Source organism: Trachinotus anak, unplaced genomic scaffold (genome assembly GCF_046630095.1).
Source record: "Trachinotus anak isolate AG129_WGS33_773 ecotype Australia unplaced genomic scaffold, CSIRO_AGI_Tana_v1 ptg000034l, whole genome shotgun sequence".
In the NCBI taxonomy this organism is placed as follows: domain Eukaryota; kingdom Metazoa; phylum Chordata; class Actinopteri; order Carangiformes; family Carangidae; genus Trachinotus; species Trachinotus anak.
The window spans coordinates 6,116,699-6,130,321 of record NW_027273885.1 but is presented as its reverse complement, the minus strand read 5'-3'; the positions used below and the strand labels follow the sequence as shown (position 1 = coordinate 6,130,321).

The 13,623-nt window shown below is 42.0% G+C and overlaps 1 protein-coding gene across 1 annotated transcript in view; it reads left to right on the top strand.

The window, feature by feature from the left end:
* Positions 1-12,721, top strand: part of clmpb (CXADR like membrane protein b) — a 61,345-nt gene extending 48,624 nt beyond the window's left edge. Inside the window, exons 3-7 of the mRNA XM_071471685.1 lie at positions 5,123-5,327; positions 8,164-8,331; positions 9,782-9,904; positions 10,408-10,549; positions 12,253-12,721. Coding sequence (XP_071327786.1) covers positions 5,123-5,327; positions 8,164-8,331; positions 9,782-9,904; positions 10,408-10,549; positions 12,253-12,589 — 975 coding nt within the window. The 3' untranslated portion in view covers positions 12,590-12,721. The remainder of the gene's footprint in view (positions 1-5,122; positions 5,328-8,163; positions 8,332-9,781; positions 9,905-10,407; positions 10,550-12,252) is intronic.
* Positions 12,722-13,623: the final 902 nt, after the last annotated feature.

Here is a 13,623-nt window from a genome sequence, read left to right as displayed (position 1 = left end):
AGTCTCCATACAGGCCACAGAGGTCACTTACTGTAGACCATCGTCTGTTCTCTCTGCAAGGAAACATCTGCTCAATTCCCATTGCCAGTGGCCATAGCAACCAAGGTTATAGTGTAGGCCCCCCTAGATAAAGACAGACAAGGTGTCCAGTGGAGGAGGTAAACAGACATGATAAAACAGCCAGTGTCTTAGGGCTCAGGGTCATTAGTTACACAAGCCCTCTCTAAGTAGGAAGGAGGTTTAGGGATATACAACCTGAGTAAAACTTGAGTCAATGTTTATAATTCGATACCACAGGTGATGTGGTTAGGTGAAGAATAACCTTATTTGGACCTGCAGTAATTTGCCATGTGAGTCTATTTATACGCCCTGCCCAGGAGCTGCCTTCAGAATTGGGTGGCATTAAACTGGTTAACTTGTAAACGTTTCTGCTGTTCATCTCTCTTCTCCTTGATACATCAACCTTCCATTAATACCTCTTCTTGAACAACCTTAGGTATCCTGAATATTTCTCCCTTAAGCTCACAAGATTTCCTCCACATAAGCTACTGGAAAGTAAAGTTAAAACTAATGTGTTGTTTCTTTGTCCACTGGGGTTGCAGAACATTTGTGCCAAAACACAAACCTCTGTTTATTACTGCTGAAAAATGTTTTTTACCTGCCTTACACCCTTCCACCGCCCATTCTCTCTCTCTCTCTCTCTCTCTCTCTCTCTCTCTCTCTCTCTCTCTCTCTCTCTCTCTCTCTCTATCTCTCTCTATCTCTATCTCCTATCTTTGTTTCATGCTGATTGATTTCCAACTGGACCCATAATGGTTGTACATTAACTCAATGCCTAAAGTTACTGTGGCACTTCAAGTTTTAGTGCTTTCCACAAAGGAACAATCATGTAGCAGAATGTTCCCCCACTCATTTTGTAGTTGTAACCTTGGACCCTTTACTCTTAACTTTTCTACAGCATAAAAGAGACAAACACTAAATGTGCAGTTTTTAAAAATGTGACTTCCCACACTTCTTCCCGCAACAAAGGGGAAAAAAAGATTTTCATTACTTTCCATCAGACAGGTGGCTGTTAGCTCATTAGCATAACTAACACCGCCACCCTACTCCATCAACACATGAGAGCTGCAGTAGGACAAAAAATACATACACACTCCTTTATAAGGTCTGAAGAAGGCACACTTTATCTGAAACGTTAGCTTGTTATGTAAAGTCTATGCTGCATATGATGACTTTCAACGCTTCACGTCAAAGAAATTGCATTACATCTGAGCACTTTAAGCATCTCTGTCTTTTAAATGGTTAAATTAGCTACTACATAAGGTAGAATTGGCAATTTTTATATGAAAACAAAGCACACAAAAAACTTCCAAACACATGATTCATGTTATTACACGTTCTGCTATGCTCAGAAAATGCTCCACTTACAGTGATACTACTTTGGGTTTCCTTTGCTGAGAGTCAGAAACTACACAAAACATGAAATCAGTCGAAGGCAGCTGACTCTCGATTTCATCATAACTTCCAGCCTGAAACAGCAGCACAGCTTTCACCGGGCACAGGTCGTTAAATCCCCTTAATGAGGTTTTGTTTGTCTCACAGCGTCTGAAAACATTTTGGTATCGTTTCATCGGTTTTAAATGATACCCATTCTTCACCCAAACTGAGCATAGTATCTGATAACAGGCAGAGCGTAAAATCTCACCAGCTTTCTGTCGGAAGAAAGAGATTTCCTTTCTCTTCGGAAGTCGTTTGTTCGAGCACTGATGTGTTGGTTAGTACAGGGAAGTGTGACACTGAGAAAGAGAAGAAAACGAGAGTGCGGAGGGGAAACAGAAGGGCGAGGAGTGAAAGAAAAAGGAAAACAAGTGTCTTACGCTTTGATGATTCAGAGAGGGGCTGCCACATTGCGATGAATATTTAACAGGAAGATAACATTGAAGGCGCCATTAATTAAAATCAAACGTCTGAAAATTTGATTAGGACAGAGACTGCGCCTGTAGCTGAATGAATAAATCATTCTTTTGTTCTGCTGGAAGGCCGTGTTGAGAGGGAAAGAGCATCTTGTCAACATTTAGCCTCTGTTCGCAAATGTACAGGCTACATGTGTTTGGGACGCAGAGGAGCTAGAGACAGGGCACGTATGTAGATGACCAAAATTCATCCAGACTCATGAAGACGGATAGTAAAATGGTTTCAAACGCAAGTGTCATAACTCCAACCACTGCACGTTACCGTAGCAACAGCTGTGGCACAGACCTGGAGGGATGTCGTTTTCTTAAAAATGTAAAACATTGAATGAAGTAGGCTTCCCACAAATTATCATCCTCTCTTGAAAAATTATACCAGCAGGTGTGTGATATTAGTTATGGCTGATTGTGTGCTGTTTCAGTGCAAAACTGCCCTTCCACCACACAGTTTTCAACATATCTTCGTGGCATTTATGACCAATTGTCGTACACCAAGTGTAGGAAAGTGTCTCCAACGATGGCAAATATGACAGAGTCTGCACTGTATTCCTCTGTAGTCATTATACAGATGGATACATACATGATATATTAATTCATCATTATGGACAATAGTTTGAATGTACTCTTGGTTTGTATGTTATCTTGTCTGAATGATCCTTAACAGTCCCTCCCTGATCAAAGAATAGTTGTCTAGCTGTCATGCTGTCATGTAGCTGCCATGTTTTAACCAAAGATTGATGCATGATATGAAAATAAGATACATGGAGGTAAATCTGATATTTTTTTACAGGCAGATAGTTCAGATACTGATACTGAAAATAACTTCTCTCACTAGACACTAGCTCTCTGCCAACAACCCTTGCAATTAAAAAAAGATTAGCCTAATCAACCAATCAATATAAAACATTTTTACTGCAGTAAGTAAAAATAACTAAATAATCAAATCTTTCATCTAATGGAGTCTTTCATATATCCATTCAGAAAGCCAGAGATGGCAGTGCTGCTTCATGTCTGCATACAGTATTTTCAGTTTTTACTGAATAAACAAACCACCTCATTTTAATTGCAAAATATGACAGCCTCAGGTCATATTACTAAATTGTCCTTAAATTCCTCACACTAACTGGCACTTAAACTATCGGTCTCATAAATACGTGTTCAGAATGCACCCAGACATAACCAGAAGCAAAAATTCACATACACCTTATACTCACAAATGTGTAACAAATGTCCAGTTCAAGAAGGCGGCAAAAGTGTGCCCATGAGCAGATGCTTTTGAAATATGTCCCACTCTGTTCATGTGCGAGGGCCTGCAGCTGTGGCACAGTAATGTATGTGTGTTTGCATTCAAGGCGTGTTTGTACATGTTTGTTCAGAAGCTAGTGTATGTGTGTAGGTCTGAGCACGTGTGTGTGTAAATGGCCAGTCGTCACCTGTGATCACAGCAGGTGCCCCCGTTTCTTAGGCACTGATGCGCTGTGGCACCGGCATTTAGCAGTCCCCATCTGCAGGCTCTCACTTGCCCTGAGTAATAGGCCACTGTGACAGCTGTGTTTGTTTGTGTTTGTGTATGTGAATGGAGTGAGAGAGAAATAGATGGTGGGGGGGGGCATAAACAAGGAGAGGGTAGAAATAAGCAAAGACATAAACTGGTGGAGAGGAGAAAATGTAAGCTTTCAAGTACAGGTTTATAGATGTTACGTGTCTACAGTGAAGTTTCAAATCATCAGAGTTTTCCTTCGAAGACCAAGTCTTTGCAAACATCACTGAGCCATGTGCTAAAAAGAAAAAAAAGAAAAAGGAAAATAGATTGTGTCATTCGCAAAATGTACAACATTTGTAATTTTCTGTACTAGCTAAATATTTTATGTTTCAAAGTTCTGATGAAGACGCACTTCATCCGATCATTGTTTATTTTATGATTTATATTTTATTCATATAAAAAGTTTACAAAGAAAATAAAATAACAGTATATCCAAAATGACATGTACCCACATTATCATATACTGTGTAGTTTGCAACTGCATTAAAATATGCATGCATGTGCAACAACATGCATACATGCACCTTACATATATGCATACATATACAAACAGATGTATGTATACATATATGCAAACACATGCACATACATAACACATATTATTTCCTCCACAGTAACATGTCAATTTATAATATTAATGTACCTCAAAATACCACACCAGCTGGTCATTTTATCATTTTATTACATTTCTGGGAAAAAAAACTGATGCAATGCTACATGTAAGTCAATCTTTATATCAGCACAATGGACACAAGAATTCATTTTCATATCTTTGTTCTTTGGGGCTGCTGCTAAACAACAAACAAGACAAAACTGAGTAAAAAGAAACATGGCAGAGGTAAATTGGCTGAACATAAAAGTTAGTGTGCACTTTGGACTATGTTGGGTATAGTCCATTATCGACATTAGTTTGGTTTTTCTAGCCAGTGTGCTAACATCTTGCTTGTGCCACTGTGGGTACTTTAATCTTTCATCTTGGCCCCAGAATAGATTTTTATTTGGTCGATTTGACAGCTCCGCTTGTAGAAAGAGCATAAGGAGATAACAGTGCTCACAGGCAATCAGCTAAATGAACACTGGCATTCCAGTAAATGCATTCATTTGTAAAATATTATTTCCCAAGTGTTAATTAATTAAAAAATGATTGCTAACAGTGTTACCCATGAGTGCTGGTATTCTGTTTTCCTCAAAACTGTGTACCCAGTGAGGAACGATTTGGATATGTCAGAGCTGTGTGTACGCCATCACAAGAGTTATATAATTTTAAATGTTAATGGCAGGCTACCAGTCAGATATATCAAGGGTATTACTGTTGGGACAAAGAAATTAAGTTAACCATACATGTTAGTTTACATTATCTGGTCCAAGAGGAACATTCTTCTAAAAGGAAGAGTAAGTCAGAAGAGCTGTGATCAATCACTCCCATAAGGCATTAGGAGCTTGTCACACCAGAGTTTGGTATTTAGGATTTAGCCACATTAGCACTACAGAAGGACAGACGCCTGCCAACCTTCCCCCTGAACAACAGTCTGTCTCTCTCAAGGCCTGAGCTGAATACAATAAACAACATTAAAATAAATCTCTTAATTTTCCTCTCTTCCATGTCTAGATCATTACCTTCTTTGGGGGCCAAGTGTACACCAATGAGGCAACGGGCAGCGAGGCCAGCCGCCTGTCCTTTGCTGGGGAGTACCTGGGTGGAGACGCCTCCCTGCTGATCAGTGACCTGCTGCTGACCGACTCTGGGGAATACTACTGTAAAGTCAAGACTGGGGGAAAGTACCATTGGAGCCAGGTCAACCTCATTGTGCTGGGTGGGTGTTCTCAGACATACACACACACACACACACACACACACATACGGGTGCACATGCACATCTGAGAACATGCCATCAGGTTATGAAGAGACCCAAACTCATTTGTGCATGGAAAATGGACATGCACAGACATACACACAAACACACACACTCTCTGTCTCTCTCATACACACACACACACACACACACACACACAGAGCTAATCACTGGATCATTAGCCTGGCACATTTCCTCCGTCATGCTGACTGATCTAATGATTCAATTTGATTCAGACAGTGTGATTTGATTTTGCTCGTGCTGTTTGGGTTCGTTTGGATTGGTTTGTTGATGAGGTGAGACCAGAAACATGCGACTTGGGTCTGGAGGAGCACAGTGCTGATTGATTAAGTTAGGGACTGAGTTACATGGACAAGCAGCAAGTTAAATTCATTTCTGTCCTCTGTAAGAAAACAGGCAACAGACTCTTCTCCAAGTTTGAGGTGCATTCTCTAATGAAATTTAGTAGTTGAAAATGACATTGAAAAAGGCAACAGTCATCAATCTAACTGCTGATAATCTACTTAGGAAAATTACTCATACAAGTCATGTCTTAGCTCTTGCAGCTATACAAAGGCCTATTTTGGCCTCATAAGCCAAAGAAAGTAATCTCTGTACATTGTATCCCCCCATTTTTCATTCTTTCTGTTTCCTTCATTTGCCCAATATACAGATGGTTATAAATGGCTTAGCTTTACAGCTAGCTCAGTGGTAATATGTGTCTCTGCCTGCATATCTCAAATAGCTAAACAACTCTGAAGGACAGACAGCAAAAGGGGAACGGCTGCACCACAAAAGCCAGCCACAAAGTCCGGCGGGAGGAGCGAGATCGTTCTCAATGTCAGAAAAGCAGGAGATTTATTAAAACATCATGGGAGATTAGTTCAACCCGCGGTTATTGGTTTTCTAATGGAACAGTCTGTTAATCCTCTTGCTCTCACTCTCCTCTCTCTTCCATGAAGACATTTCAGTGAGTTAGTGCCTCCATTTTTACAAATTGCCCTCAGCTTTGCGGTGACACTTTCGATTTTGAGAGAGACGAACATTTGCATTTTTCTCTCAGTTCCCACACCAAGATAATGGCTTGGCAGCCGAGCTGGTAGCTGGCTTGGCATGAGAGAGTGTGCAAGTGTATGTATTTGTGTGTGTGCCAGGGTTTATTGGTGCCTCCGGTAGTTGTGTATGTGTTTATGGGAAAGCCTGCACGTTCATCTCTGGATGCCTGCACTGTGCGTGAATTTGCACATGCAGGTTTTGTGACTTAGTGGGTACAGTATGTGTTTTATTTTTGTGTACCTTTACTGTTATAAATATAGGTGCATTTGTATAAATGTGTGTGAGTTTTTGTGTCTGAGGTTACATGTTCCAACTGCTCCTGCTGCATTTAGGCCTAACTGACCCTGACAATGAGCGTCAGTGCTCCTCTCATTATATTCCTTGCCGAGTGTGTGAGCAGGAAACACTCTGCCTGTGAGAGCCGGGGATGGAGAAAAGGGGGGTTAGACGAGCAGTGGGAGAGGTGCACATAAGCTATCTGGCTTTATGTACCAGCTATCACTAAGTCACAACATCTCAGCATTACTCAGGAGTTACTTATACTCAACTTTGCTGACAAGCAGCATCATCCAAATGCATGAAAGTCGACATTGCTAATATGACAGCGCAACAAAAATACAAAATAGATGTTTAAATTTAGTTCAGCACTGATCTAAAAATATGTCACTCGGGAGGGGGGAGAGGTAGTGCTATTTTCCTGCTTTTATAGTGTAGCAGTGCCTCTCTGCGTTTATCAGGGCGGCTGCACAGGGCTCAGCCGGCTCCAGCCATACTGTGCTCTGCCTCCAGCTACTGGACTATGACCAAAACCTTTGACCTGTGGAGAACATATTACCACAAGCATTCACAGCCAGCTTTGGGGTCATATTGATCCATTCCCTATGGGACTATTTTTTTTTCTCTGTGTGTGTCACTAGCTCTGAGAAACGACTGTGATGGCAAACTAGACTCACCTATCCCTCATTAAAAATTGTGTATGACGCCAGTAATGGATACAGATGGACACATTCAAATAAAGTTCATCATGGATGTTAAAACATTTCAACTTTATGCAACTTTATAAACCATTTGTGTTATTATTATCTCACTTTTATGGCTTTGCTCTTCATTTTATGTTGCGTTTTATTGTGAGGTAATACACACTGGTGTTGGGCTGTTTCACTTGACTTTACATTATGGAATAACTCATGCTTCAGTAAATGTTCTATTTACAGTCCATTGTAAACTATAATTCATCTTATTTTAGACACTTAGAGAATAATATCATCACTAATCTACCCATCAACAGTGAATGGAAGATTGGTTTTATGAGCTGATGTTTGAGCTTTTAAACTTTATAATCACTATAACAGAACAAAATTAGCAAGTGTGTCTGTATTCCCATATATCGGTCTACAGAATACCCATTTTCATGGTGCTAAAGATTCTTCTTTAGTCTTGTATCTTTGGTTAATTAGACTACTTTATATCCACAAATTAAGTAATTTGCTAAGAATAATCCAAATTTAGAAAATATTTTTTATGTATATATTTTTTTTAACTTTATTGCTGATGCATGTAAGACTCTTGCAATAACTGCATCAACCTACCCTTTGTTGGCCCATTATATGAAAGTAATAATCTAAGTGTTTGATGCAATTTGATGTAAAACTGTATGATTTCAGTATGATAAAGAACAAAAGTTTGCTTGTTTCCTACACATTTAGATTAAACTCCTCCTGATTCCCATGTGTTGTTACAGTCAAGCCTTCCAAGCCAAGGTGCTGGATGGACGGCAAACTCCTGGAGGGCAGTGACGTCAAGCTGAGCTGCAAGTCCAGCGATGGTTCAGACCCCATCAGCTACAAGTGGGAGCGAGTTCTGGACAAAGGCAAGAGTCTGGGCAAATTGCCCAACCTGGCACTGATAGGTAAGAAAAATAATTGGCACTGCAGTGACGTGCTGATTCACCATCCAGTGCCCTGCAGAGAAATGCTGTGAGGATTCATTTTCATATTAGTGATTTTTATAGGCTGCGTTTATCCAAGGAAGTGTTTTGCTGAGCACATCATCTTTCCTTCACCTCCTCCCATCTTTACCTTCGTACATTTGCAAACACTGACACCTAAATCTGCCCAGTATCACCACATTCTCCTACTGCTTGCTCCTGAGCTGCTGCACTACAGTAATTAACAGTTAAAATGTTTTGCTAGAGGACAGTTAAAAGGGCTCAGATTGTCCTACATAGGGCCACTGATCCTTTACACCTTTATTATCTTAGACTACTGCCACCCCCTCCAAATTTAAGCGATGCGCCCAGGACCCCATTATCTGCACTACACATTTTTTTCGGGAAATCAAACAGAACACAGGCCTGTTGTTTGTCGTTGTACTCTGCTGGGAAGAGTTATATAAACACAAGAATGCAGGCTGATACTATGATTTGAAGGAGACATCTGTGACGTTGAAATGTCAGCTTGGCTCAAGTGAATTGTACCTGTTTGCATGAAGTCAGCGTGAAGTGAGTATTTTCTTGGATTGTGTGTAAAGCAGAAAAAAATCAAAATGTAATACACAGAAGTCAACTGGCAGCTCCCACGACATCCTGAAAAAAACAAAAAACAAAAAACACTGGCTCAGTAGTAGCCCTGAGGCGCTCTTCATTCACAGGATGTGGATTCTGCCATTCCTCTTGGATCATAACCAGGCATGTTTGCCTCGAAATAGTAATGGAGACAGTTGATAGGAAGGAAGCTAATGGTGGGGCAGTTATCCCCCCCCCACACTGTGTATTCTATAAACTGGAACAAACACCCCAGGGTGGCCGAACTCCCTGTCTCCAGTGTTCAACTGGCATCCGTGATGGCACGTGCCCAGACGAAAACCTTCAAATGAATGACCTCCACCAAACAACACCTGTTCAGTCTAATTAGTTTTCATTGGACGATAACACACAGAGTCAGCAGCCGTTATTTATGGGTCTGGTGAAAGGTAATATCACATGGTTGTCATCGGTAGGGGTGACTAAATATCCCATGGGGCTGTGGGGCTCCACCGCTCTCTCATATACACTCCTGCTACTCTCCTCAAGTCCTCCTCAGTGTGATGGGCCTCGCTTTTAAATAAACACTCCACTGGTGTCTCGCCCTCTGTCTTCCTCACAGTGTGGCTGTCTGTCTATCTCTCTCTCTCTCTCTCTCTCTCTCTCTCTCTCTCTTTTTCCTTCGTAAGCCATGATATATACTGTAGTTGCTTCTCCTGTATAACTGACAGTGAAGACGGTAAACATGCAGTAATGCTCGAACACCAATAGTCATTAGTAAAAACCAACTATCTCTCCCGATTGTCTGCATTAACCTTTTTTTTTTTTATTCCCCCAGATCTCAAGAACCCAGAGATTGTGACCCTTAGGAATCTCACCATGGACAGCACAGGTGTCTACAGGTGCACAGCGAGCAATGATGTGGGAGAGGAAAACTGCACAATTGAGGTCACAATGCAGCGTGAGTTTTGGGAAAGGGAAGGGAGAGTCAACCTCACAGCACTCACCTCACACCAAACTGCCACACTGATTGATGGTTATTGTTTCAAACTGCAGCTGGAAATACATTTATTCCCCCTCTCTGCCTTTCTATCCATCTCCCCACACACTCACCCTCCCCATTTTCCCTCAGTGCTTCAACACAAGGGGCTGCACTAAACTAAAACTGCTGGATATTGGTCACCACCTCTGCTCCAACACTTATGTTCCACTGTCACTCTAATACATTTCCTTAGAGGCCCAGGTTGGGGTCCTGTGTCGACAAAATTACACATCTAGCGCCTCAGCAGAAAAGGTTTGATAGCCCTGGTGTCAAAGCGTATTTGGCTATTGTGGCACAAAAGGAAGTGTTGAAGTATTTCCAGCTAATGAGCATGAACCAGAAGAATTTGTGTGAAAACTGTGAACAGTACGTGACAGTGAGTGACTCTCTCTCTCTCATCACGTCGTCCTTTCTCTTCACAGATGTGAGGGATGTAGGTATGGTAGCAGGTGCAGTGGTGGGCATATCCCTCGGTGTCCTCATCGTCATATTGATCATCTGGCTCGTCTTCCGGAAGAAAGAGAAGAAGAAGTACGAGGAGGAGGAGACTCCAAATGAGATCAGGTTATTCATCCTTCCTATTTCACTGATTATTTTTATTTATTTATTTATTTTTTTATTTTAAATGCTAAAAATGTGTGGGATTAGATAATCATGCATGTGTCTCTCTATGTGTTCTTTCCTTTCTGTATCTTTGTGGGGCTGTTGCTATGTTAGTTTAGCTGCATGTTTTAAATAAGGTAAAACATGTTGCTGTCTTGCCGAAACCACAAAACACTAGATTTGTTCTGAACATATACTCTACTACTGCTTTGTTCATTATCAAAAAAAATTACGAAAACCATTAAATATCTCATGAAAAGTGAAGTACAATGACATGCATAGTGTAATTTTTTAAATGCATATATCTAACAGTGCTTTTCTGCTGCTCCTTAAAATTTAATTAAAATATTACTCAGAAAAAAAAAAGAAGAAGAAACGGGGTAACATTTCAGATTTTACTGAATGCCGTAGGAATCGTGAAATACAAGCTTGGTTTGATGGAGCATTGCTGTTAATCATAGCACATAGCTGCGCGGTAACCTGTGTTACCCCTGACGCACCAGTTCAGCTGAAACCCGTCAGTTAAGCCAGTCAAATGACAAGTGACACCGCAACAGCACCTATACGCTTGGATGTGTTTGCTGTCTGCCTGACTTCCCGCCTGTGTGTGTGTGTGTGTGTGTGTGTGTGTGTGTGTGTGTGTGTGTGTGTGTGTGTGTGTGTGTGTGTGTGTCATCGGACTGAGGGATCACACTAGTGTTTATTCCTCCCTCTAAAGTCTGTGTGCACTGGAGGACCCTGTGGATTGCTAATGACACTTGTAAAAGCGACAGCATTTTTTTTCTGGTGACAGACTGGCGTTGGTGTAGGTGCATATTTACTGATGTAACACTGAATAATGCAGCGTGGCTGAAGGACAGCGTCAAGTAAATAATGTAGATGTGATGAAGTGTTTTCTGTTTTTATACCATCTTCTGAGCCTTTCGGCTAATATGCTCAACCCAACCACACAAGCTTTAGTGACACACATCTGGTGGGTATGGATTTAGAACCAACCTCACCAATGCTGCTTAAAAATGTTACTTTTTCTGATGATGGGACCCTCTCTGGTGGGTCTGAGGTTGTACCATGTAGCCAGCAGTGCACAGATGAGAGGTTTCTATTTCTGACTTTCTGTAGAATCATACACCATATATCAATGGGATAATACTACCTGCTGACTAAGGCTCACAGCCCACACACCCTGGTGGCCTGGTGACAGTGATTTATAGTAACTGCAAAGATCCTGTGCAAGTTTAACAACATCCCAGTAACAATCACAGCACATATTACCTTAGATCTGGTGATCAATGCTCCCCTCCACTGAATTATCCTGTTTTTGCCACATTTTTGTCCTGCATCTGTCATGAAAAACTGTAGCAAAAGTAGAATTATGATGGGAAATTTTCATTGTGTTCTCAGCAAAAACAGCCATTGTAACTGGGGAACTAGTGATTTCAGCAGGTTTCATTATTCCATGCAAATGTGCTTCGAAAACTCAAGGGCTGGGGGGTTATCTCATGAATTACATGAGGTTCCCACATAAAACTTGTCCCATATGAATGAGGCCTTAGAATAGTGTGTGTGTGTGTGTGTGTGTGTGTTCCTCCTCTTTATTTTTAGAGGTACAATTCATACTTACAAACCTTTATCTTTGTTTTCTGTGTATGTGTTTCCACTAACAGGGAGGATGCGGAGGCTCCCAAGGCCAAGCTGGTGAAGCCCAACTCCCTGTCCTCATCCCGCTCCGGCAGCTCGCGCTCCGGAGCCTCCTCCACCCAGTCTATGGTGCACAACAGCGCCCAGCGTGGTCACCGCCCCCGCCCGCCTGCTGTAGCAGCTCTCAAGGAAAATGGACAGCCTCCAGGCTTCCCCCAGTCCCCTCCAGCCTACACTACAGTGGTGCCCCCCAAGACCCCTGAGCCCCCTGCCACTCCCAAATACAACTCTAGGAACGTGTCTGGGCCCACACCCCCAACCCTCATGGTCCCTGCCCAGACCAAGGCCTTTCAGACTGTGTAGGACTGAAAGCCAAGCCCTTCCTGCAGCCATGTGAGACTCCCACCCCTGCCCAAGCCCCCTAGCCCCCTCCTAAAGACTCCTCCTTAAACAAAGAAATGCAACTAGTTAAAAGGATGTAATTAAAAGAATCAATACTATAAGCCCAAAACTTTTAATGAATGCATACTTAAAAAGGGAAAATATGACATGCTTGCCCCCTACTGAATTACATAAAACAAACAAAACAAAAGAAAAAACAAGACCCTAGATGCAACTGTTTGTGTCTCATGGGTACAGGCAGAACTTATTTTCTCAGTTCCTTCTTTTGGCTTTGGAAGGCGAAGGGAAGCACCATGTGCAGCAAGGTGGAAGGAGCCCCCAAGTAGAGCTTTTATTTATTTATCAAATCAAACAGTTAGGCATGCAGCTGAGTAAAAGAGTGGAGAAAAAAAAGGGAATGCTGGATAATAAAGTAGATCCAAACCCTGAGCCAGATACCAACGGAGTCATATAAAATGTTGAGCTTCACTTGTCAACAAATACAAGATGGACACGAGCAGGAAGAAAACACGGAGGAAGAAAGTGCAGCAGCATCAGACAGCTACACAATTTTTTTTCTCTGGGGCGGAGGGGACTGGGGGACATGTGGTGATTCTGTGATTCGTGTCACCCTGCACCTCGACTCGCCGTTTCCAGCACCTGCTCTGAAACCACGAACCCCTTTGCCACCCATGGGCCAGGCCGATTGCGCCCATCCATGTGGACAGACACAGTGTGTGGCGTGTGCATCATCCGCCTCAGTGCTCTCGGTCTTTTCGTGCACTCATAACGAACCTGCGAGAAACCACAGCGGCCCTGAGACTGACTCAGCCGGCTCACAAACAGCTCATCTGCTTTACCAATCAGCAGGGGAAACTTCAGGTACAAGGATGGAGCATTGGCAGCGGAGTCAAATCAGTGGAGTTGTTACCCTAGCCTCCCACACCCTGACTACATCTATGGACATCCTTTTTCTGGTACTGAATATATTCCCTGAATAATTAAATAGTATGTAT